This window comes from Coenobita brevimanus, chromosome 46 (assembly GCF_032717465.1).
Source record: "Coenobita brevimanus isolate Jiangsu-jjx chromosome 46, ASM3271746v2, whole genome shotgun sequence".
Lineage (NCBI taxonomy): Eukaryota > Metazoa > Arthropoda > Malacostraca > Decapoda > Coenobitidae > Coenobita > Coenobita brevimanus.
Genome location: NC_136999.1, coordinates 36,277,798 through 36,304,928, shown reverse-complemented (window position 1 = coordinate 36,304,928; position 27,131 = coordinate 36,277,798). Strand labels below are relative to the sequence as shown.

The 27,131-nt window shown below is 42.2% G+C and overlaps 1 protein-coding gene across 1 annotated transcript in view; it reads left to right on the top strand.

Moving 5' to 3' along the window:
• Positions 1-584: 584 nt before the first annotated feature.
• Positions 585-27,131, top strand: part of LOC145398774 (glutamate receptor ionotropic, kainate 5-like) — a 34,059-nt gene continuing 7,512 nt past the window's right edge. The window contains exons 1-4 of the mRNA XM_080271584.1: positions 585-662; positions 5,371-5,671; positions 5,782-6,005; positions 10,465-10,645. Coding sequence (XP_080127710.1) covers positions 585-662; positions 5,371-5,671; positions 5,782-6,005; positions 10,465-10,645 — 784 coding nt within the window. The remainder of the gene's footprint in view (positions 663-5,370; positions 5,672-5,781; positions 6,006-10,464; positions 10,646-27,131) is intronic.

Here is a 27,131-nt window from a genome sequence, read left to right as displayed (position 1 = left end):
GGGAAACATCACCACAGTTTCCACAGACCTCAGAAAGGCCAGACGCTTCCCGCCGGCAGGAACGGTGAACATGACCAAACCTTTGACAATAATAGCACCTTCTAGGTCGGGGAACATGAGGTTTAACCCTAAGCTTCCACCATGCTGCAGTGACAACCTCTGGCAAAGTAAGGCAATCAAATGTCAAGATGAGAGTGGGCATGGGTGTTAAAACCCCATCAACTTTCTTCATAATTCTCTGTACTACTACAACTCCCTGAGGAGCCAGCCCATCCAGGAGGGAAGAATCAGAATAAGAGATCAAGTCTCGAGTATACACAGCCCCACGGGACAGATTTAAGGCCAAGTGACGAAAGGCATACATTGGATAATTGGCGACCATAGAAAGGGACTGGACGTGTGAACTCTCCTCTTCATTCCTGGCCTCTAGCAACAGAGAACCATTGCCCTGCAAGGAGACCTTAGGGGTAAATCCACATGCAGTAATTAAACCACTGTGAATCTGAAAACAGTTCAGTTTCCAGAAGGAAGCACCACCAGCCATTTTGAGTACTATGTATTTTGTATAAGAGTGTTTCACAAAGATGCCAGGTAACAGCTCAATGGAAGGGACATCTGGATTCGCAGTTTTGGCAGATGACCAGGAGGGTAAAGGGTCACTGGTCAGAGAGTGACCAGGTGATGGCGACTCGTGTGGCTGGTCACTGACCACATGAGTGGTTAAAGGAGTGTTTAATGTATCCATATGTACATTTGTGACAGGTAAAATGGCACCAGGAGCCAACAGATACTGCCCACCAGGGAGTGAGGGGACTGAGCGTGGTCTGATGGGAGCGGGGTACCTCGTCCCTCGAGGATGACCCAGAGGACACCCTGTGATGCGAAAGTTCGTTCCCACCAGTGCCCCCCCCAGCCCAGACACCTAACCAACCAGCTTAGGACAGCACTAAGGTGACTCCTCTGGAGGACGGCACCAATGATCCATGAGGGTAACCTACATTTCGGGTAGCGCCTAGTCAGTCCCCTCACCCACAACCCTACCCGAATGGGAGACCCTGCCAGGTGTCGTTACATCCGCGGTCAGGCTTGGGGGATGACAGGGGCATGCAAGCCCCTCCCACCACAACAAGGTGCCCACGGGGAGGAATTGGAACAAAAGGAAGTTCATTTCCATTATGGAGAAGGACTGCCTTCAGTGAATTCTTCCAACAGTCTATGAACAACTGCCATTCTCCTGTTTGATATGGATGGTACTTAGAAGTACCGATATGACATCATAACAGTGTCAAAGCATCAATCTTGAAGTACATTAAGAGCTCTCCATCTCTATGATGGAAGGTGGTGGTATAAACTCCATCTTGTAGCAGGCTTCATTGCTTGAGTCAAGATCTAAAGAGTTCAGTTTCTCTTTGTGCAGGTTAAGGTCTCTTAAAAGGTCATGCAGCTCCATCTGACTGAGAAAGTGCGGCTTCTTGCTCTCTAAATCTTCTTGAAAGTCGGCACCCATGCAACTATGCTCCTCCCTGTGCTCTGATTCACTTGTGTACTTAATGGAGGGTTTGGAAATGGAAGCTCAGGGTCAGGGAGAATTGGCCTAAGAAAAGAAGGTACGTTAGGATACTTGATCTTGGACCTGGTTTTCACTAAATACCCTTTGGTGTTAGTGAGACAAAAGTAACAGCCAGTACAGCGATCCTTGGTTCATGCCAAACCATTGGTGCGGCAAAAGACATACCTGATGGCACCCATTCATTCATGTGGTTTACACAGGGGCATGCTATATACGGTGCCCACTTCTTGTCTTGATCATGAAGAGGACATTTGAAGCAGTGTTTGTAAGCGGGTTTAACATTCTTTGTAATTGATTTCTTCAGGCTTTCAGGTGTAAAGAGCCAACAGATATAGCAGGAAGTGTCTGATGCACTCATACAGTTATGGCATTCAATTGCATACCAACACAGATCAAGGCACTTTGTTGCTGTAAAGAAAATCTGAAATGGAATAATAGCAAATATATGAATACCTATGCATGAATTGGCATCACCCCCCCCCCCCCCCCGAAAAAAAAGATCTGTTTGATCATGGGAAAATTTTACCCGACTCTGGCTGTGACTGATTCATTTACAGTTACTAAATATTTTGCGATTCAGGTACTTAACTGAAAATGATACAGCCACCACAAGATCTAGCTGAAGTGCGCCTTCATAAAGTATATCTATCTCTGTAATAGGAGTCGGGTCGGATTTTCCCACGTAAGGGCAGATTTTCCTATGGTATATTGGTTTTCGAAAACTGGTCGTGCTGGCAAAAACTGGATATCATATTCGAAATTTACAGGTTCATGTTGCTTAGAATCATCTCAGAATATACTAGAACCATAACACTTTTTAAATTTTGTCGACCAGTGATATTTACAAAGCTGAGAATAAACATTGCTCGCTTGCTCGTAACAACTGTTATGGTAAGCGACATCCTGACATACTCCTCCAGTCATAATTATCCTAAACACGTTACTAACTACAGTCCCAATACTTACTTTTCAATGAGTTTTTCACACTTTTCTACAGTTTTACAGAACGGTATGCAAGGTAATGGTCACAGCCTGGTTTCCCTTCCAGTAGAGCAAGTCCTCATACCTGGGTCAACTGGCAAAAATTTTCTCTTTTCGATGCTTTCCCTTCTTACTATTTTATTTATATTATAAATAGGCCAGTGCACCTTCATTAGAATATGTTATCATTTGTAAATATTTCTCTTCAACCCCTAAGAAATTCTCACTGTTCTTCTTACAGTATTTTTATTGTTCACCCGTGATTAAACTGGATGGTCACGCATCTTAAGGGGGCTTCACGGCACCAGGACAAAGTTGTTGTTATGACAGATAACACTACTGTACTTTGACCTTTACTTCATTATCGAATCTTGAATGAGAACTTCTAACTTTACTTGACTGAATGATTGATTGCTTATATAACCTTATATAAGTGGCGGGGTAACTGCCAGGGTCATATGTTGTCGACACCAAGTCAGAACACAACAGTGAGGAGGGAATAAAATCAAACAATAAAATATAGATTAATTAAAATAAGTAGAAATAAAAGGGCTAACTGCATTGCAATTATCAGAGATAGTCCTGAGTTAAAAAAAACAAAGTCTTCCATGCCCAAGTGACACCTGAGTTGCCTGGTCTCAGCTACAGCCAGGAATCCAGTATTGTTAAGTTTCGTGGGGACCCTTTTAGTAAAGTTAACCCTTCCCTGGTTGAGATTTAAGTTCGTTTTCCTCGATCAGCCCTCAGATGTCAAAGCTCAAGGTCGTCGGCAAGGTCAAAGTCTGGCCCGTGTGTGAGTTTGTTAGTAAAATAACTCAGACTCATCTGACATGAATTTAATCAGATTTACTGGAAGGGTTGATGGTTAGACAAGAGTCAACCCATTGCTTTTTTAGAACAATGAGTCAAAAGCCGAGGTCACAGGACAAGGCCAAATTAAACAGTTTTCTTCTGATTTCAATCACATATTGTAATGGGATTGACAATAAGACAAATATAAAAGGATTAGATTTTGATAAAGTTCAAGGTCACTGGAAAAGGTCAAATGCTAAGGTGACAGGACAAGGTCAGCTCAGACGTTATTGATATGATTTAACCAAATTTGGTGGAATGGTTAATGATAAGGCAAGAACGAAGGGTTTCAGTAACGATTATAATTAGTCAAGGGTTAGTCCCGCATGCAGAGTCAAAGTTCGATTCGTGTGTGTGTGTGTGTGTGTGTGTGTGTGTGTGTGTGTGTGTGTGTGAACAAAATAACCAAAGCAATTTTGATCTGTTTTGAATCAAAATTTGTAGATGGGTTCACAATCGCCCGAGACTTTTTTTTTTTTTTTTAGATCACTAGTTTTAAGGTCAGGATCACATGGCAAATTCAACTTACAGTTTTCATCTGATGTGCGCAAAACTTTGTGGAAGGGATGAGGTCACTGGGCAATATCAGCTCAAACAATCTTGCTCTGATTTGAACCAAAGTTATTGGAAGGGTTAAGGCTTTGGCAAGCATGAAGTTATTTGATTCTGAGAGTAATTTGTCGGAGGTTAAGATCACAGGGTGAAGTAATATTAGCGGCCCATAGACCAGCTGTTGGCCGTGTGTACTGCATTCTCTTAGTGTTCTTTCTTGTTTGATCGGTGTGTCTGGCAGGTTGTTCAAAGACTGACATGTACCTAAGAGAGTCCGTGTAACTCTCCCAACAACTATGTGTGGACAATGGGTATACTGAGGTCACACTTAGCTAAATGTTTCCTTGATGTACTTACAACAGAGTACCATCAACTAAAGACGTGTCATCTCTCCTGCTGTTCTGCCTATGGTCTTTGAAAATTAGTCTCCTGAATTTGAAGCAAATGACACAGATGACACTGATCTATGGCCAAATAAAGTAATCAGTGTCAGTTGCTGTAGAATCACCAGACTGAATTTTAAAGCCCATGGGGAGGGAAGTAGGAGAGGCGATAGGACTTTTGTTGTCAAGTGTACAGTGCAAAAAAAAAAAAAAAAAAAAAATCAGAACAGATTTGTGGTAAACAAACTGAAAAAACTAACAATGTGATCTGCAACACGACTGAGGCCTTGTGACACATGTTGGTAGCCCTGAAGATCCCAGTTGCCATGTGACATATCTTTGCTATCTGTTATCATAGGCAGTTCCTACAGTTGTGATGCTTCATTGTTGTATTTAATACTTGTGTATATTTATTACAGAGGTGAACGTATGATTTCACAGCTATTATCCTCCAAGTGAGGATACATTTTTAAGGCATTGCACATAATGAAAGAGGCTTTGTTTCCACTATCACTTTAACCCAATACTCAATTTTCTTTAGTTCAAAGGTAGATTTACTAAATTAACAAGAGTTTCTATATCAGTCAGTAGAACACACAAAAATATCAAGGTTTACACAGTACACTATACACAATATAATACTATGTGTTTTTTTTTGTTTCAGTTCCTGATAAACAGAGTAATTACTAATGATCATACTTTGACCTCTATGTTTGTTCACACCCGGGCGTTTTATTAAAGGAAATCAATGTTTCAATAAAAATAAAGGGGACCCTTAAATTGCGCTTCACGAACCTCACATGGCATTATTTACATGTTGCGAGAACGACTCAATCGACTAGTGTGCGTGTGGTTGTGGAAGTAGGAGTAGGAATTTAATAATTTATGCAGGGTAGATACTGAAAACGCTCACTAGGCCATCCCCATAACACACGAGATATCACCCCGCTGAGTGGAAGTGGAGTGTTATATATTGACGAGCCTGTAGGTTCAGCTAACTGCACTTTCTTCAATAACTCTCCTCTATTTCAGGAGGCTGATATCAGTGGTGGGCCACATGCCATCACAGACGACAGGAAAAAGTATTTGCACTGCAGTCCTGGTGTGTCTATGTCGCAGCATAAAATTTTCGCTGCCCGTGGGCGCCCTGAGGTGGACCCGTGGGGCTTCCTGCTGCCTCTGTCACCGGTAGTGTGGGTGGCTGTGGGGGTGGCACTGCTGGCTGTGATCACTGCTATGCTACTCCTTCCTTCTTGCCTTCCCCCACACACTAACCACCCACCCAGACAAGAGACCAACATATTCAACTGTATTCGCATCCTCCTCCAAGAAGGTAGCGTGAATGTCTCAGTTGAAACTTGCCTTTTTTTTTTTTTTTTTTTTTTTTTTTTTTAATATGCCTCCTTTAGACCTCATTAAATTAATCGCTTTTGTTTTAAACAGATGTGTCTAAGCCGCCTGGGTGGTGGTGGTGGTGGGAGCGTGTGGTGCAAGGAGTGTGGATGCTGATGATATTGGTGTTAACACAAAGCTACGTTGGTAACCTCATGTCCCTCCTGGCTGTCAGACACATCAGTCATCCCTACCAGACCCTCAGAGATGTCATTGACGATCCTAATATCAAAATACTTCTCATTGCTTACGTCCCAGAAATGCCATTTTTTACAGTAAGGACCACACCATTTTATTTACAGTCAACAGTTAAACTATAGATATTGACACTGCAATACTCCTTTTACCTTACCTTAGTTCATACAGTCCTCCTTTCTTCAGCTTATATCACACAGTTTAGTAGCAGAGAGAAGCAGGTCTAGTACATTCTGTCCCTTGCACTTCTTCGTTACCAGCATCATAATACAGCTTTAATATATTGTTACAATGAGGCACTGGAGATGGAGAAATGACAGTTTTAGGCCAATGTAGAGAAAAATTAATTCAGGCAATAGTTTTTTATAGGGCTCCTCCTCTTCGGCGGGTTTCCTCCTCATCATCAGCTTGTTTTTATCCTGTGTGGCATGATTTGATGCCGCTGATTGTCGGAAACGCGTTTTTATATACACTATTAAACTAACCCAATAAGTCCCTGCATATATAAAGGGGACGAAGTGTTTTTGGTGAGGGATGAGAGACTGTTGTGCAAAGAGTAGTAGTGCCAAATGAATACGCTATAATCCCACTGGTTTGTTTAGATGAGGCTAACTTAATATCTGACCAAAAAAAAAAAAAAAAAAAAAAAACGTTTTCAGCAACCTTCAACATTAAATCAACCATTCACGGGATAAAAACAATCTGGTGTAAAAGAGAAAACCACAACAACAGTGGAAAACGTAAAGCAAATACTGACCAGGACCTCTATCAATCTGTTCATCGATGCCAGCACACTGAAATCCAGGACAGGGATGGTAACCAATGAATCACCTCTATGTTATTCTGTCCTCTGCCACTCACACACCCCTCTCTCATATACTGTACCACTCCTCCTACTACTCTATCTCATCACAAAAATATGTATATATGTATGTATGTATATACTTTTTGTATGAACACGAGTCAGGGCACAGGCATAACAGCCCGTTCCGTGAGGCCCAGCAGTCCTCCCACGTATCATACACTTCCACGTCACCACTTCGGCGTTAAGCAATCATCGTCGATACTGGATACATAGTAGGGCTGTCTCTTGCAGGACTGGTGTATTGGTATTGTATTTTTTTTTTTATTGGCAAGTCTTAAGGTAGATCAGTAAAGTCTGCTTAGCGAGATTTAAATCCTTTAAACCGTTCCCTGTCCCAGCCAGGATTCGTACCCGCTTCCATTGGGACAGTAAACCACCTCTCTACCGACACAGCGACCATAAATATATGCACTCACATTAAAAAAAAAAAAAAAAAAAAAAAAAAAAAAGGCTAATATCGCAGACCTATTCACTGGACCTCTTCAACGTATAATTTATAGAATGGTAAGGTAATACTTCAGTGTTATAGTAAACCCTTCATAAGTCGAACTTTTAGAAGACGGAATCTTCGGTAAGCAGTACTCAGGCCGAGACCACGTATGTAAGTTGGCCGAGATCCGGAGGTAGAGGGACAAAGGTGGCGCCAGGCGCACATGTGGCCGCCAGTCTGCTGCTTGCCAGATTTTTCCGGCTTTGAAGTCTCAGATTATCTTGAAGTTAAGCAAAAAGTCGGTGAGAAGAATATTAATGAAGATGATGTCGTCCAGTGGCTTGAAATGGATGCAGGTGATCCTGGGTATCATCACCAAACAGAGGAAGAAATTGCTGAGTCCGTGGCTGGGAAGAAGATGATGATGATGATGATGACGATGAGGAAGAGGACAGTGATGTTGGACGCAAGAGTCCATACAAATTATCCCAGGTTCGTGAAGCAATGGTCTTTGTCATATCTTGGTTGGATTATGTTGATGATGCAGAAGCACAAATTTTTTATACGCATGTAAGGAAGGTGCGAGGCTTGGTTATTCGTCGCCAGTATCCACAGCATTAGCAGGTGAAGATTCATGACTTCTTTAAGCCTATGCCAAGGCGTCGGCCTATCCCTCCTCCTGATTCCAGCAATGATTCTGCTTCTACAGCTCTTCAGATAGCCAGCACTTCAAGTAGTGTTGGCACAGATACCGAATAGTGTGTGTGTGTGTGTGTGTGTGTGTGTGTGTGTGTGTGTGTGTGTGTGTGTGTGTGTGTGTGTGTGTGTTTATGGAAAATGTAATTTGATCAAATGGAAAAAAAAAAATGTGTGCGTGTGAGTTAGTGTTAAGTGATCATGATTAAAGTTCAGTATTAATTTTACTGCAAGTGTTACACTACAGTCTATTATAGTGATTACATTTAAGTTTAATTCTTACTGTTCAGTGAAATAGATACTGGTACTGTTTAGAATGTTACGTTAAATTGTAAACTCCACCACCTCCAACACCTCCGTCTCCAACACAAGCTGTACTACACCTAACGAAAGGTAAATGAGGTGCACTGATTTTTTTTTTTGTCTTTGTTCATGTATACACTGTAAATGATCCATTACTTTAGTATTGAAAAGGCAATAAGTATTGTCTTTGCAATTTGGGGGGGGGGGGATCCATCTCCAGCACAAGCTGCGGACAGGTCTGTACTGCCTGTATGAATGATTTTCTACCAATAAAAGGTATATGAAATGCACTGAAAGTTTTTTTTGTCATAACTTATTTATTTATATATGCTTCTTTAAATCAGTGTTGAAAGGACAAGTAATAGGTATTGTCCTTGCAATTTTCGGGGGTGAAAATTCGGTAAGACGGAAAATTCGGTAATTCGAACTAGGGTAGAGCCCCATATAGTTCGACTTGTGAAGGGTTTATAGTATTTATTTTATTTGTTTATTAGGACTTGGTTTTCATATCCAATGCCCTCCCTGTCTCCCTCCCCCCTTCCCTCCCTCTCAGTAGGCAAAATAAGCATCTGCCGACTTAATGAACAAAATGCCATTTGTGATCTTCCAGCTTTTTCTTGCGGTTCCATAATGTTTGAACCCTCTACGAAAGAAGGCCTTGCGAAAACCCAGTTCTTATGTATGGAGTCTGTGGTCCTTTATCTTATCCTGGTCAATAGTTCTGTCCTTTTACAGTTTATTCCAAGTAGCTTAGTGACAGAATAAAACAATATTTCGCCTTTAAATCCGTTTCATGCACTTTTTTGTGACTAGCATCATATTCAAATATTAATCTATTGTCAAAAGTCAGTATTCAAGATGGAGAGGTTTCAGTTTTAGCCCAAGTTAGAGTAAAAAAGGTAAAGTGGAAGGTTTCTTGAAGTCCACATTTAATTTACGTCCAAGGCTTAGATACTCGAGCATATTCACGACCGATATGGTGTCGGAACTTTTATTTCTTTTTCTAGGAAGAGTTAGAGATATGATAAGACTGTTCCTTTCCGTGTGCATCCTGAAGAAACAATTAAAACCTACGGCAGTTGTGCCTCTAGTAACTAAGATTTGCTATTTTGTAGGATTAATTCGAGACTTCAAAACATTCTGCACACTTTTTTCCTTAACTTTCTTGCGAAATCAAATATAAAACACGACAGGGAGGCGATAGCAAGCTCGTTCGAAGATCCCACACCGTATGAGGATGGGACTGCAAGAGCAACAGCAGTAACAAATATATTCATTTTACTTTTACTTGGCCTAAAATACCTCTTTTCCTACCTTAATTGTTGAGTTGCAACAATTGATTAACATTAAGATATGATGCTAGTCATGAAGAACTGCAAAGGAAATATCGCAGAACCATACTCGTTTTGTCTCAATCTGTCACTGAGCCATATGAAAGAGGCTGCAAAAGTAAGAAAATCTGGGCCTCGTCAAGATGAAAGATATATAGTTCGGTAAGTACAGGAAAAGAACGAAATTAAACTAAGAAAAATAAAAATTCCTTTAGGCGCTCCCTTAAGCATGCTAATATTTACCCAAAATTGCGTTTGAGCATTTTATCTTATATGCTTAGTCCAGCATGGCAGCTATTTTCATTAACTTCTCACGGGATGGGATAAGTAAGTAAAATCTAGCAGGCTTGTTGTTCTACTGAATTTTATGCAGCATATTTCAGAGACAAACACTTGGAGGGAAATACACACAGCACAATAAACGTATCAACAAATGTGTTTGCCGACTGAGTGACCTGCATGGTACTACAGACGTTTTCGGAGTGGCGATGATAAAATGACTGTGGGAATTAGAGATATATATGGGATCAAGTGAGCATTTGGTGGACGGTGGAACTGAGACAGGAGAGTTCTTGGGCACTGTCAGCCTTATTTTCACATGAAATTTTTGTTTCAATCTCGATTTGTGATAAAACTACCAAATTTATTAGTGTCGACATTTTCAACTACCTTGTAGTCCCCAAACTTGCAAGTGGTCAACTGACTGGATTTGTTGAGTTACTTTAGCTCTGTCAGTGTAAACAGTGCTCTGCTTAGCAAAATAGTTCGTCAGATAATCATTACACAAAAAGCTTAAGTGTAGTAAAGCGTAACATCTTGTACGATAAATTGGAATTATAGACAACAATGACACGAATGGTTTCATTACTAAACAGTCTAATTTCTGTTCTGATCTGAGGTTTATTTCTCTTCAGACTGTGGAATCTGGGGTGTACCGTGAGTTTGCTGACCTGTTTGACACAGAGCGAGTGACCATCTCCACGTATAGCAGCTTAATGGCAGACATGAACAGGTTGACGAGGCCTGGTACTCATGTCGTCTTTGATGTCGATATAAACTTCTGGAATTTCATGGCTGCAGATTTCTCTCTGACAGGTTTGGACTCACTGTACCCACGTTCATGGTGTGAGAGAGGGTGTCATGACTTTAATGGTGTGTGTGTGTGTGTGTGTGTGTGTGTGTGTGTGTGTGTGTGTGTGTGTGTGTGTGTGTGTGTGTGCAAAGAATACATATCAGACAGTTTTTATACAGTTTAAACCAAACTTTGTAGAAGCGTTGAGGAACAGCCCTCGAGGACACCTGTATTTAATTTTTTATATGTTCAGTATATTAGATCAAATGTCAAGGACACAGGGCTGTCAAATGTTGTCAAAATCACCTTAGCCAGTTTTCATCCATTCCAGACCGAACTTGGAGGAGGGATTGGGGTAATTCAAGAATGAAATGGTTTACCTATGATAACAATCAGTCAAAGGCCAAGGTCACAGAGCAAACTCAACATAATCAGCGTATTATCGAATATTTGGGGAATACTTGAGGTTAGGAGGAAAAAATCAATAGAACAATAATCTGTCTCGGTTGCAGGAAAAGGGCGAGTGCCAAGGTTACAAGTAAAGGCCAGCTAGAACATTTCTGACCTGATTTAAACTAAACACAACCGAAGTATTAAGGGTCAGGTAAGAACGAAAGGATTCAGTTTTGAGAACAATCAGTCAGAAGTCAAGGTCGCAGGTCAAAGTTCGATATGTATGACTGTGCATGAACAAATAAACTACTACTGTGAACGTTTGAAAGCATTATAGTTCTGAACTTACGTCTCTCTCTCTCTCTCTCTCTCTCTCTCTCTCTCTCTCTCTCTCTCTCTCTCTCTCTGTTTTTGCTAACTCCAAAACAATATATTTACTTTTCCATGATCCTGTTGGAGTGAAGGGCTGAAATGCGATCTTTATTAAAAACTTTCACTATGAAAAACCATTCCAATCTAAATCTGTTTTTAAGAAGCAGGACTGCTAGGTAGGTGACACTGGAAAGTTCCCGATGGTTCTTGCGTTTTGAGTCGCCAGGCAGAGATGCCAAATAGCCTGCTGTTGCAAGCAGAGCTATTTTATTAGGTTATGCATTATTTTTTTTTCTCTATAATGTTGTATGTCGATGGTTGTTTGTTAAATTATGTCATTTAATTTCAGTTTGTATGATGAAGTGTTTAGAGTGCTATGTAAAATAAGAAGGCTCTGAAATATTTTGGATGTCTCCGACTTGGAACTGTTGCCGCTTGGAGACCTAGAACAATCGAGTAGTGAAGGTTATAAAAGGATGGGGGAGAGAATAATGGAATTTAAGTCAGTTTTGTCTGTGTTCTTGTGAAGTTAATGTAGCTCTGCAACTGTGAAGCAGACAGTGTAATTACTTGGTAAATGAAAGAAAAGCATGCGGGAGCCGAATGCTAATCTCCCGCCAGAAAATGCCGTTCGCTAAGCCTAAGATTTTGGCCATATCTTGATACCCTGAAGGTTTTATGCTGATAGCTCAAGCCGTTCAAGAGATATAATGGTGCTAATGACAGGTGATAAAAACTAGCTGACCTTTGGCAGCCATTTTAGTGACCATGGCATTGACCCCGAGTGCCCATTTTCGAACTTGTCCAAGATTTTGGCCATATCTTGATACCCTGAAGGTTTCGTGTTGACAGCTTGAAGTTATAATGGGAACACACACACACACACACACACACACACACACACACACACACACACACACACACACACACACACAGGTGGACAAAAACATTATCGCTCCATCCTGTAAAGGCAGAAGATAATAAAGACAATGAATGCCAGAAGCCTGTGTTATTTCGAAGCCTGGGTTTATTTTGTGTATATTGAAAGGCTAACCCTACAAAGAACGATTCACTGAGTGATGTCCTTCCTATACTGAACTACTGCTGTTGGAGCCTGTGGCAATGTCGGACGAGGACGTAACAAGTGGTGTCAGGAGATGGATTGGAAAAGTGTTGCAGAGAGTCAGATCTTCGACATGGAGCCGGAAGGTGTACAGACAACAAGCCATGCTAGGCAGGAGGAGGCATCTCTGGCTGCGGTCTTGAAGTTACTACAAACACAAATTAGGAAAGAAAGAACTCTGTGAACAACTACAAGCACAATGTGAACAGCTACAGACAGAAGTGAGGAACAGATAGAGCTCAAGAAAGTACTCTGAGAACAACTACATGCTCAACGTGAAGAACAGATAGAACGATATGAAAGGCTTCAGGAGGCCTTACAGGAGCAACAGGAGGAGTTACAACAGAGGATGCAGGGACAGTATGATGCTTTCATGAGGGAAGTGAAGGAAAAACAGCAACAGATGAAGGAGGAAGTATACAGTAAGTTACAGCAGCAAAAGCGTGAGGTAAGCAACAATGGAGTGGTAACAGCTTTTAGACGACCAGTTAAAGATAATTTGTGAGAGAAATGAAGCCGTAGAAATCTTGTGCTGCGGAGCCTCAGAATAGTGTACAGGAAGGAAAAAAAAAATGGACAGTGTATGGTGAATCTTGACGAATCCCAAACATCTAAAAGTAGCATTACAGGGTTAAATGATTAGAATGTAGTTTTGAGTCCTGGACTTAATTATGAGGCCTCAGCTTTTAAGCCCCAAACCAGTGAAATGCAAGACCATAATGGGGGTCCAATTAAAAAGAAACCTCAGGAATGTGATGTCGAAGTATCTTGGGAAGCTTACCGTGTGCAGTTTAAGTTACTTGTGGATCTGAATGGTTGAGATGATAGGCAGAGGGCAGTGCAGCTTCCAACAAGCCTCAAGGGTGCCACAATGGAGATTCTTGGCCAGATATCAGTAGAGGAGAGGAACAGATATCAGTCCCAATTAGAAGTGTTGGAGCACAGATACAGGACCATGCACAAGACTGAGGTATACGGAATAAGATTTTGGACCCATGGAAGGGTTCGAGGCGAGTCCCTTCAGCAGCTTGCTCATGATCTGGAAAGTATGGCACACAAGGCGTACCCTGGAACAGCGCCTGACCTAGTGGCTATTCTTCTGAGGGACCAGTTCATCGATGTTCTGGATTGTGCAGAGTTCAAAGTGCAAGTGAAGCAAGCCCAACCAAGAAGCATGCAAGAAGCACTAGCCAGGGCTCTAGAATCTGAGTCCTACATTAGGTCCAGTACACCCATTTTACAGGCAGGACGTAGTGCACGATGCAAGGCAAGAAAGGGGCAGGTATGTGAAGTGAAGAAATTTGATGGAAGTTGCTGGTATTGCAAGAAGCCAGAACATAGAAAAGAGGACTGCTACAAGTGGAGGAGGGAAGAGGAGAAGATCAGAGGAGGTTGCTGGTTCTGTGAAAAGTCAGGACATAGGAAGGAGGTTTCTTACAGACCGAAGAAGGACCAAGAACAGTTACAGAACAGTGCAAAGAAATATGCAGTTGTAACAAAGGTGTTGGGCAATAGGTGAGGTGGGACACTTCAGTTCTGAATGTCCAGAGAAGAAAAAGAAGGATAAGAAGAAGGCTACAGGAGGACAACTGGCAAATTAGCTCGGGAAACTGGACCAGCACAATTATGAATTGTAGCACCATCCTGGATGAGTACATGGCAAAGCTAACAGCCTGAGTCATTGGCCTTGTGACCCAGTTTGCAAGCAGTGTAGTAGGAATGCAGATCTTAGCAAGAAATGCAGCCATACTGCAGTGACAGAGCCAGTGTCAGCTGAAGAAGACCTGAATAGGATGCAGATGAAGGATACAGATTTACAGCCAGTGCTAGAGTGGCTGCAACGCAGTACAGTGTGGCCATCTCGGGAAGAGGTTTCCGGGCTCAGCTGTGTGACTAAAACCTACTGGAGTCAGTGGGACCTTCTTCATTTGAACAATAGATTACTGGAGTGACAGTGTGAGCAAGTATTGGCAACTGATCATACCAAAAAAAATGAGGTCTGAAGTCTTAGAAGGGTCTCATAACCAGATCACTAGTGGGCACCTGGGAGTGAAGAAAACTCTAAGTCAGGTGCGACAGAGGTTCTACTGATCTGGCATGTCAGGATGTTGACGTGTGGTGTTGGGTCTGTGCTGCATGATGATCCATGAAGGGGCCCAAGAAACGTGGTTTCGTCCCTCTTCAGCTGTACCAAATGGGTGCACCAATGGAAAGTCACATTGGACATTGCTGGACCTTTGCCACTCACTGAAAGAGGAAACTGGTATGTATGCGTTGCTATAGACAGTAATCCCTCCACTATCCGATGTAATAGCGCCAAAGGCATGTCCGGAAAGTGGTCCTGTCTGTATAGTGGGCCCCATCCTCCTGGACTTGTACTTATGGACCCTAACTCAGAAAAACACCTATACAACACCCTCTGGACATGCATAGCATCTATTTAAGACTAAAATCACACCAATAAGGGACATAAAAGACTGAAATAAATGCAAAAGAACCACAAAACGAGGTTTTAGAGGTGAGTTTATACAATATTAAACATTCTGGGTACTTACAACAAGTCCCTGGCTCCTGGACTGGTACTTATGGACCCTAACCCAGCCTAATTTTGAAAGCCACCTAAATAACTTCCTACCGGACATGCATAGCACATATTTAAACCTATTTAAGACCTTATTCACACCAATAATGGACATAAAGTTTGAAATAAATGAAAAGGAACCAAAGAATGAGGAATTAGGAGTGGCACTACCTCATCCAGGGTACTTACAGCACCTCTGTGGCTGCCTTTTGTAAGGTTTTGGCACTAGTGAAAATGCTCTTGAAGCACGTACAATAATCCAGTGTTGTGCTGCACTTACAGTAATTCTTTGCACTGTGAGTTATAACTGTTTAACATTGCACATTGTTAATTGCACCAGGCCAGTTCCAACCGCCATTTGCACTCCACAGTTAATGCTTTGCACTCTAAATTCTAATTTCTTAACTGCACAACATCGTAAATTCCCGTGTGGTCTAGTGGCAAGGTATTGCAGTTTATTCACTGTTTGTTCACAAAAGAAAAAAAAGAGCAAGTGTGGCTCCCATTACAACATGTTACCACTCGCGATTGAAGTTAGGCAAATACTGCTTGGGTGTTGGTGTGTGAAGGGGAAACAGAGTTGCCAGATCGCAACGGCCACATTACCAAACTCCTCAATTTTCATTACCAAATTTGACTTTACCAAATTCGTAATGCTAGCATTTATTCTTCACTAATTATATATACAAGTGGAAATACATGTCATCACTCTTTGTATAATTAACAGCATGATGGTTATGTTCACGCTATGTACGTTAGGAGATTAATCAGAGAGAGCAAACAATCCACCATCTCCATCCTGTGTATCCCCATACATGTGAAAAATCCGTTTGGTAATGCATTACTCTGATTCATTACCAAACGAATTTTTCATGACCAAATTGGCCCACATTTGGTAATGAAAATTATCAAATGGCAACCCTGACAGGGGAGGGGGGAGGAAGGAAGGGGGGAGGGACTGTGGTGTAACAGCTGTTCGGCTCCATGCTGCAATTTCAAATTACAGGTGGGAAAAAATTCGGATTTTGGGGGGATTTTTTTCTTTATTTGGCCATTTTTGGGTTCCGAAGGTCCAGGCCCACAATGTCTGGTAAGTGGAGATGTCCGGAAAGTGGGCGTCCTGATAATAGGGGGATTACTGTACTTCAAAAAGTGGCCAGAAGCCTATGCCATTCCCGATCAGGAGGCCACAACTGTTGCTCAGGTGTTGGTTGACCTGTTCTTCTATTGTTGGGGATATCACAAGGGCTACATTCAGACCAGGGTAGAAACTTTGAGTCTGCTGTGTTCCGTGAGTGCTGCAAGTTACTGGGAACATGAGGACCATGAGGACTCCATTAGGGCCACAGTCATGTGGAATGGGAGAAATTCAACTGAACCCTGGGACAAAAACTGGCTAAACTCATTGAAGAAGGACATATGGATTGGGACCAGAAATTACCTGCATTGCTGATGGCATATCGGTCTGCATCCCACGAGCCTACCAGTTACAGCCCCGCAAAACTGATGCTGGGCCACGAGCTATGATTACCAGTTGATCTGTTAATGAGAAGACCACCTGGTGAACAGCTGCCTACATACACCTCCAGCTATGCGAAGAATCTTCAGGAAAACTGGCTGAGGTACATCATCAACTTCGAGGAGCTCTAATGTTTTCAGATCAAGTGATGAAGTGCAAGTATGATGCCAGGGAAAGTGATGTGAGCTTCAAGGACGGTGACAAAGTTTGGCTATACAATCCTCGTTGGAAAAAAGGGCAGTCACCGATTCTGCAGAACCCGTGAGATGGGCCCTACACTGTGATGGATTGCCTGTCATATGTAATATACCAGATTGAGGGAGACATGAAGTCTTGGCCAAAGGTGGTACACGTGAATCGTCTGTAGCAGTATCATGGACCAAGACAGTACAGATAGGACGTCTTCAAGGAATTGTGCACACCAACAACCGATGATGTTGAGGAGGACCAAAGGGCTGAAGCAAAAGAGGAGGGTGACAGTTTCCCAAGAGAAGTCTTGAATCAGGAAGAGGACCAAGTCATTCCAGGAAGAGTGGACCGTGCGGAGGTGCAGGGATGTCGTCAGAAATGTCATAGAAGAGAACCAGGTAAGTTGAAGGACTATTTTGTATATGATTAAATGTTTAGTTTGGATTTCAGATTATGTTTGTAAATATTGTGTACTTTTGTCGGCATGACAAAAGGACTAGGGAGGGGGTAGTGCTAAGAAGCACGGGTGCTAGCCGGGAGGCACCGGAAAATTCCCTATGGTTCGCGCATTTTCAGTTCCCAGAGTTGCCGGGTAGCCTGCTGTTGTGAGCGGGGGTATGTTGTAAAGTAATGCGTTAATTTTTATTTTTATTTTCTATAATTTACCTCTATGATTGTTAAATTATGTAATTTAATTTTGGATGTCTCCAACTTGGAACTGTTGTTGCTAAGAGCACCTAAAACAATCGATTTGTGAGGAAGGTTTTAAATCGTCCGTGAGCCATGTACCCCAATTTAGGGCGATCGGTACCATTCAAGGGAGCCAATTCTAATATGCATATTCTGAAAGAAAAGTATCTGGTGATCATATTTTTGCATGATAGCAATTTGGAATCGGTAGCTTACCTTCTACAAAGCCCATCAAAAGAGATGTCCCTAATGACCGAATTATGCCAAAAAATCTGAAAATTTTTACTACAGTCTGAAGAACTGACACATTTGTGATAGAAAATAAAACAAAATATACGGTTTTTATTTTCTTTATGATGCAAACATATTCTCTTGAAAATGAAGACATAAATCCTGTTAAAATTATTATTGTTTTCTGGGAGTACACTCACTGCTGGAAAGACTAATGTCTGGAGAATGTTGATGATCAACGGGTTTTTTTCTAGCCATGCTCATCTTCATAATCATCATCATCATCATAAGCATCATCATCATCATCTTTTCTGTCAACACCTTCATCAATTGGCTGATTCTCACATGTTGACAGACTGCAGAGTTCCGAACACTCCAACCCAATGACAATACGACTACATATAGGTGCTGTGCAAGACTTGACACAGTTACATGCCAGGAGTTCCATTATTGATTCTAGGGTAGCGATATCAATCCAGTCAACTGTGAGTTTTTCTTATCCTCCGATTATTTTCACCTCCAAACCATATGCACTGAGTGTTGGTACTTGTGGGTATTGTTCGAGACATCTCCAGATAGCTGTCTGAAAATTTGCACGAAGAATGTGTTTTTGCAAAGCATTACTGCAGAACTGTATGTGGTGTGGCTCGATATGTCCTTTTTTGGATGCAAACATCCCATAGTGCAGTTCATTAACTTTTTCCCTAGCAGTTTTTGATATAGCCTACAGGTGAATGATTCTAGCATGTCTCTCAGAGACTGCGATACAGTTCATTCTTTCCCAAGATCACAGAATATTTTCTTAAGATGAATATCATCTTTCAACATTTTAAGGGCGCTCAGCTTCCCACCTCCAGCAATTGTGCTGACTGTGTCACATCTGATAAAACTGTGCATTCCAATAATTGCCTTGCAAACAGATTCACCTAGAATCCTAGCGGTTTTCTGTACCTTTGTATATTTCACTCTAGCCCGGGTTCCACTTTTCCAATAAAGTGAGGTAGGAATGTCATTATCGAAGGCTAGCAAGGAAGACATCTGTATAATCTGAAACGATGACAAGTGTCTTGAAACCACGGGTCGCTGCATGAGCTGAGTGTAAATGGATACGTGTGTCAGCCACTTTTTGGGTTGTCTTTAGCTCTGCCACAATGTCACAAGTGAGTAGTAGCGGTATGCAACCCCGCCCAGGGAAGTACTGCCGCCAAGGTTACGGTAGACTTAAGGAATAGCCTGGATTCCATTTTCTCTCCTAGGCCTTGGTAGCTGGTTACACATCTTTTTGCCTCACACACCGGAGGCCATCAGTCTGCCCTCTTTACACAACACACACATCCACATTATATTACGTTACCTTAAACCAGCTATCCTCTCTCCAAAAAACACCGATCTTGTCATTACATATCATACCCATTCCACAGCACATCCCTGTTCTCCCCCCCCCCCATAAAAAGAACCATGGCTGCTGCTGTACTGGGAATCTGCGTGGTGGTTTCTCGGGTGATCACCACAGGCGGGGCTGGGTTGTTTGCACAAGGCCCTCCCGATCGTCATCAAGCAACTGTGCCACCTCCAGTGTTGCAGCGCCCTAAATCTGCTCGTCAGTGCAGTAAAATTGTCTTTTGCAATATTAGGGGACTTCACTCCAACATCAACTCTGTTCAAAATTTCCTCCAGTTTGAATCCCCTGATCTGCTATTTCTGACAGAGACAAACGTAAGCTCCACCTCTGATTTAGCTAGATTTAATTTTCCTGGTTATATCTTGATTCAAAATTTCAGACCCAAAGGAGGCGTATGTTGCCCTGCTAAATAAAAAATTGCCCCGGAGGAGATTACTAAATTTAATTGTCCTTTTTTCGACTATTCCATATACAAATTAAATTCTTTTGGTAAAATTAAGTATTTCTGTTGTGTTTATCGTTCCCCTAATGCCCCTTCAGAGGCAAGTTTATTTGACTCTCTGTCTTCACAACTAATACTGCATCAGAAATTACTATTCTGGGTGAATTTAATGTCCATAATGTCGAACGGCTCACTTATTCACCCAGAACTGATGACTCTGGTCTTGAATGTGAGTTATTTGCAGACTCATTTAATCTCACCCAGTTAGTCAGTCAACCCACCCATGTACCAGACAACCCCAGTCAAAATCCCCACCATTTGGACTTGTTTCTAACAACCAATTCAGATAATTATAATGTCGAAGTGATGTCACCCCTCGGATCATTGTCTGATCCAAACCACCAGTGTAACACCTACCACACCCTCCTGCTCTGAACCTATCATGATGACTAAGTGGCACTACGACAGGGCAGACTGGGAGGGACTTCAAAATTTTCTCCTGGATGTTCCTTGGACCTCCTTTTTCTCCCTCGACACAAATTCCACATTGGGCCACATACAGGATTTCATTACAGTCGGCATGGAAACATTCATTCCCCATCATAGTTACAGAAAAAGATGTAATTCTCCTAAATGGTTTGACCACAATTTGCTAGAGTAACAGAACATAAAACAATAGCGTATAACACTCATACAAGGACCAAAACCAAAGAAGCCTTTAACTATTATAAAAATATCAGAAACCATGCCAAAACTATTATCAATCTTTCTAAATCAAACTTTCTGCATAGACGAGCTAACAAACTACTAAACAGTCCAAATGATAACACAATATTCTGGTCAATCCTTAATTCACTCAAAATTAACTTCACTACTACCTCTTCCATTCCATCGTTACAGTTCCCCAGTGGAAATATAGTAAGTGACCCACACGGAAAAGTCAACCTTCTTGTTGACATTTTTTCAACAAACTTAACCCTAAATTCAGAAAATGATAATATTTCTGTACTTGATTTTGATTCCCCTCAAATACATCTTTTCATGATTCACACCAGACCTGTACAAGCCGTCTTACAGAATCTATCAGCAGACGAAGCCACTGGTCCAGATGAAATTCCTACAATAGTACTTAAAAATTGCTCCTCAGTGTTGGCTCTTGTATTAGCAAAATTTTTCCACTTATGTATCTGTACCTCAATTTTTCCAGCCCCTTGGAAAGAGCAAATATCCATCCTGTTCCTAAAAAGGGAGCAACTTCTGATCCATCAAACTATAGACCAATTGCAATAACTTCCGTCCTTGGTAAAGTTTTTGAGACACTAATTAACAAACACATAGTCAAGCATCTAGAAATCAATAAATTGATCAATGATCGGCAGTATGGATTCAGACAGGAACGTTCACCTGTAGACATTCTTTGCCTTCTTACCCATCAGATTAACAAAACAATAGACCAACATGGTGAAACATACACAGTAGAACTTGATATTTCAAAAGCATTTAACAGAGTATGACACCAGGCCTTATTGTCTAAGATGTCACACTATGGCCTTGCATCACTGGTTCCTCTAATTTCTTCTTACCTTCATTGTAGAAAAATACAGATCATGGTAGATGGAATTTATTCTCAATTTCATTCCATAAATGCTGGCGTACCTCAGGGATCAGTTTTGGCGCCAACTGTCTTTCTCATACATATAAATGACCTGCTATCTGTCACGCACAACCCAATACACTCTTATGCTGATGACTTGGCCCTTCACAGTTCTTTCACATTTAGTACCTCCTTTACACAATTTGATATTAAAAAATTCCCAAATAAACACAGCAATTTCTCTGAACCAGGACCTTTCTAAAATTAATCAGTGGGGACAAAAAAATCTGGTCTCATTTAATCCTCAGAAAACTAAATACATCAATTTCTCCAATAGAAAGAATCCCTCAGACTCTCACATAATTTTAAATGATGCCAGTGTTCCCATATCCACTACAACTGATATCCTAGGTGTTACTCTAAACCCCAACCTAAGATGGACAGCTTATGTTAAATCCCTTGGTAAAAATGCTTCTAAAAAACTGGGACTTATGTACAGAGTTCGTGAGTTCTTCACTGACGAGCAGATGGCCACAGTATACGAAAGTCATGTGCGTTCTCAGATCGAATACTGTTCACCACAATAGAGTGGATGTGGAGCGGTTGCATTGAGGCAGTTGGACAAAATTCAAAATAAAGCCATTATATTAATCAATAATCATGCCACAACGCAGGACATTCCTCCGTTATCAGTACGTAGAGATGTTGCTTCTTTAGCACAATTTTATCGATATTTTTGCCGTAAGTGCTCTAACAAACTGGCTTCAATTGTGCCTCCCCTTCACATTTTCTCCCGAAATACTCGGGCAGCTGGGAGCGCCCATAAACTCACACCCTCACCCCCACAATGCAGAACCTCTGCTTATCAAAATTCATTCATCTACTCTGGAATTCACTTCCTGGGAGTGGCTTCGCACATACATTTAATCCTCTCAATTTTAAATCCAATTGTTATACGTATTTTATGAATGGAGGATGCCTTTAGGTACATGGACTTATTTTTTTTCCTTTGTTTTTCCTTCCTCCATTCATTATCAAAAAAAAAAAAAAAAAAAAAATGGGGTGCTTATCCGATGACAGATATCGTTGCATGTGACGATAAATTCTTGCCATTTAGTCTGTTGACCTTCTCCTGCTCCCATTCATGGGCATGGAACTAAATAAGAGAAGTCTTATAGCTTGTGGAGGTAAGATATTTTCTCCACTGTATCACAAGCTGCTTGGATTCAATGTTTTTGTATTCTGTGCTACTGGATGTAGGTTGTCGTAACTGTCTCTAACCATTTTTGATAGACTTTTCATTATAAACATCAGAGACAGTGTCTAATCTGTCACTGTTTGATGCTTCATGAAGGGTCTTTGACAAAACCAAAGATGCAGTGTCTCCAAAGGTTTTCTTCTCTCCGTTTATCTTGTGAACAGTAGCCATTCCATCTACTATGCAAGCAGATGATGGAGAAATTACTTCTGATGTAGATACATTTTTTGTAACTCCTTCGAAAGTACAGACTTGGCCATTTTCCACGGCAGGCCATCAGCTATGGCAAGCGACCATGGCAAGGGACCTAGTGCGAATTTTAAAACCTCCTTCATGCCAAGTTCCTGTGCCTGAGTCTGTGCCATCATTAGCATATTGCCAAAGAGTCAAGTGGTTGCCCTCAGAATGACATGTCTGCCATTGGTTTTCACTCTCTTGGTTTTACAGGTTTCACTGAATGTCTTGAGCTTCATTTTGGGAAGATGATCATGGAATTTGATCAGTGAAGGACTGGTCTCCAATCGCTTCACTTCACGTAAGCATTTTCTCTACGATTATGTGCTTCTTTTAGATCTGCTGCAACACCATCTGGAGCTACAGTGGCATTTACAATGTTGACATGCTCGCTTGATTCTATGAAAGGATTCACCAAGTCACCTACGACACCAATCACTGAACAAACAGCAGTCTCTTCTTTCTGCATTCGTGACTTGTGCAGATCTGCATGCTGCATGTCTGGTTTGTTTAGGTGCACTGTCTCACGCAGCATCCTGACGTAAGTACTTCTGTAACTCTGCAGTTAGATAGTATTGTATGAAGCACCAGTATTCAAACTAAAGCGACAAGATTCACCTGCGGTTTTTGTGTCTTTGTTGACTGTTTCTTCTGTTGCCTGGTCAAAAGGGATGCTGGATGCGGCCAAGTGTACTTGAGTCTCCCATCTGAACAGAAAACCAGCCTTCTTTGAAACTGTCATAGAGATCTGGATTTGAGTCTGACAACATTTCAGCAAAATACACACTGAGTTAGCGTGCATAATTGACTTCGTCATACGGAAAGCACCATGGAATCAATGAATGGATGCATTCCATGTGGAGCTCCCAATTTCCCTCCCTTGTAGCCCGCAGCAGACCAAGCAACTCAATGAATGTCATTGTAGTTCATACAGAATTCTGACAAGGTACTATTGCCATGTCAAAGGACATCCATGTATGATGCAAAGTAATGAAGCAAACATCAAGTTCCACATTTGACATCGTCTCTTCATACATCTCTAGGCAGAGATTTCTCATGAAGGTCATGAATAATTTATATTCCTTTTTTCAATGCACCCTGTGTGTGGTGAAAGATTTTGTTCCAAGCATGGGGCGAATTCCTTGAAGACAATGCAGAGTAAAGCTTCCCATATACATTTGTGGGTTCTCACTGCTCTCTTGTACTGGTGGCCTTCAATGACACCAGCGACCGATCCTTCTGCAACAATACGAGCTTCTTTTATAATTCCTTTCAAATCGCCATCTTGAAACCGTTTTCCAATAATGGAAAGCAGATTCCACATAGTATGGAATGCTCCCATCTGCAAGATTACATTCTTGAATCTGTCAGCATGTTTCCACACAATCTCTACAGCCTTAGCATAGATTGCCTGATCAAACACAATTACAATTTTGGAAAGCTTGAAGGTGTCCCTGATCTGCAATGACTTCTTTAATATTTCATGTATGGTTGCCATATCAGCTGCTGGGGCATTTATAATTGGAAGATATCCTATATCTTTCGTCACTGTCAGGTCTTTTCTCATGACAATATTGACACCTGTCCACCCAATTACTTGTTGGTTGTCTCCTTCGAGCTGTCTTGTTAGCATCCATACAAGATTCTTCTTGGGTGCCTCAGCAATCACATTAATTCTATCACTTTTGAGGTTAGAACGACCGACTTGCTTCCCTGGTATGTAGACAGTCAAGAGGTCCTCGTGTAATATCAGGCTTCTCTTCTTGTTTTTCTGAATAGTTGGATGAAGAGGTTTGCATGACTTTGGTCCAAATATCTGTGGCTGTACAATATTGCCATTAACTCTGTGAGACGTCCCCTCTTCTGTCAGGGTCTCTTCAAATTGATCAATGTTTTCCCATGCAGAAGTTGTAAATACATGATATCGTATATTTTCTGGCAGGATAATGTTACGAGTATCTGTAGCACCAGCGAGCTTTAGCAGGCACAGTTTCATTTTCTTCTACAGTAGTATATGACACTCCATGACCAAGCCTGTTATAAATCCGGATAAACTCAACATTAGCAAACAGTGCCTTTACAGCAGATGGCAGAAGTACATGTTTAGGTGAAACTTGAGATTCCCCACTCAGTGCATATATAAGATCCTGAGCAAGTGAGTCTACTAGCAGTGAACTTAGTTTTCAGGGTTGTTTGGGAGACACATCTCCACTGATCAGTGCAAAAGGAACTTTGTTACATCTTCTGGCATTTTCGCACTGCTAGTTAGGGTTGAGTGTAGAAATGGCCATTGTCTATTTTCATCCTGGTATTTTATAACATATCTTAGATGTAACGCTCCTCTCTCCAATGTTTGCTGAACATTAGTAGAGGTTTCCTGAAGTATTTTCTGCTTGCCCTTCAGCTGCTGATTTTCACGTTCCAGGTCATAGGCAGTTAAGCTGTGTGAAAATACCAAGAGCTTTCCCTTTTCATCGATAACTTTATGAAGCAAGTGTCCAAGATTAGCTTCAAGTTTCCCTCGAAAGTGTTTCATAGTGGACTCTTGCCTTTCCACTCCAAGGGACAACATGCGGTCCTGTAACACATTTGTAAGCTCTGCTAGTTTCATAACTCTGGGTGATTTAAACAGTTCTCATAGGATATACTGTAACAAGTGGTCATAGCAATCCCTTTCAGTCTCCGTGTCTTGTAATCAGGGTCTTCGGACAGTATTGCATATAGCAGTACTGTCCTCTCTGCCTTTAAAGTTGGTATAAGGTCTGCAGAAGGAAATATGATACTATGCATCTGCTGCAACAAGCTCTCTTGAGGCAAGAGCTAGAATTCTGGTGTCGCTACGCTTTGTTGCCACTTCTCGTATATTGGCGTCTGCTTGTATTTCAACACACTTAACCTGCCACGTCCCGTCGACATATGGGTACGTTGCAACATTTTGCATTTGCCAGTCCTGGCGACGTACTGGTACATCGCGCAATTGCAAGGTGCATAATTTGCACAATTTTCAAATTTTGTGCTTGATTTTTGGTATGTATGGTCGCTCGACCTTCCCCTACCTGCCGCCAGGCGAGGACACTCGGCGACCCCGTGCGACCTGCGCTCACCTGCGGCTCGATCACTCACCTGTTAGCAACGGTCCTGCTCAGACATAGCGAAGAAAGGTCTCTCACAGGACGAAATTCAAGCCGCCCTGGACGCCTTTACAGGTGAGTGATTCCCCACTGGACGACGAGGTTGTTGACAAAGATTATGTGCAGCCAGAGGAGGAGGAAACCACCAGCAGTAATGAAGAAGTCCCCTCCCCCAGGAAGCAGCAGTACGTGACTTACCGTGCTGCTAGAGAGGGGCAGCCAGCCAAAAACAACGTGGAACATCCTCTGCCCAGCCCCAACGTGATGTGAAACCCAAATTTGATGACGAGGACAAGGACGGAGCTGTGGGACGTGCTGCCACGTGGTACAGACGTGAGGTAACTACTCATCGTGGCCCTGAGCACACACTACGTCAGACGAGCATGTATGGGCCTAGTCTTTTGTTTGGGGAGGTAGGAAGTGCCGTGGAGGGAGTGGGGAGTGAAAGGGAAAGTGCAGGGAGGAGTATGGAAAGTGAGAGTGGTGGGAGAGAGTCATCACTCTCCCTAGGTGGTGTGAGGCGGCGGGGTGTATCACGTGGGCGAGTGAAGGTGCGTCCTGAATCACATGGGGTTGTAATGGAGGGGGAAGGTGGGGAGGAACCACTCCCCAGCACGTCTTACGCTCCCAAATATCTCCAAACACGTGGGCGAGTGAGGGTGTGTGAAAAATCACATGGTGTTGTGATGGAGGGGGAAGGTGGGGAGGAACCACTCCCCAGCACGTCTTATGCTCCCCAATATTTCCGAACTTCATCCCCACAGCCCCCTAATGTTCCTCAAGGCCGTAAGGGTAAGGGAAAGGGAAATGGTAAAGGCAGAGGGAAGAGGAGTGCGAGTGGGGAAGCCCTCAGCACTCCTTCCCCCCAACCTCCCCCACCAGCATCTCCTCCCCAGCCAGAGGAAGGTGCTGATGGGGATGATGGGGATGAGGGATTTGTGGGATGGAACTGGGAGGATGGGAGTGATTTTTCTCCCCTCATTCACCCCTTCCCTGAGCAGGGGCGCGCTGGCTGCATTGCTCCCGGAATTCACCGTAATTCCACCAGGCTGGATTTTTTCCACCTGTTTTTTAGTGAGGCTTTCGTGGAGCAGATTCTTGACCAAACCAACCGTTTTGCAAGCAGCCAGCGCCGTGAGAATGAAAGATTGGGAACAAGGAGTAGGCATTCTATCATATATGATTACCCTGTCCCCCTTTCAGAAATGTTCTTATTTTTTGCCCTGGTCCTTTTGATGGGTATTATACGGAAGAACAGAATTCCGGTCTACTGGACAAGGGACCCTGTTATGCTGACATCAATATTTGGCCAAGTCATGAGCCGTAATCGCTTCCAACAAATTCTAAGTC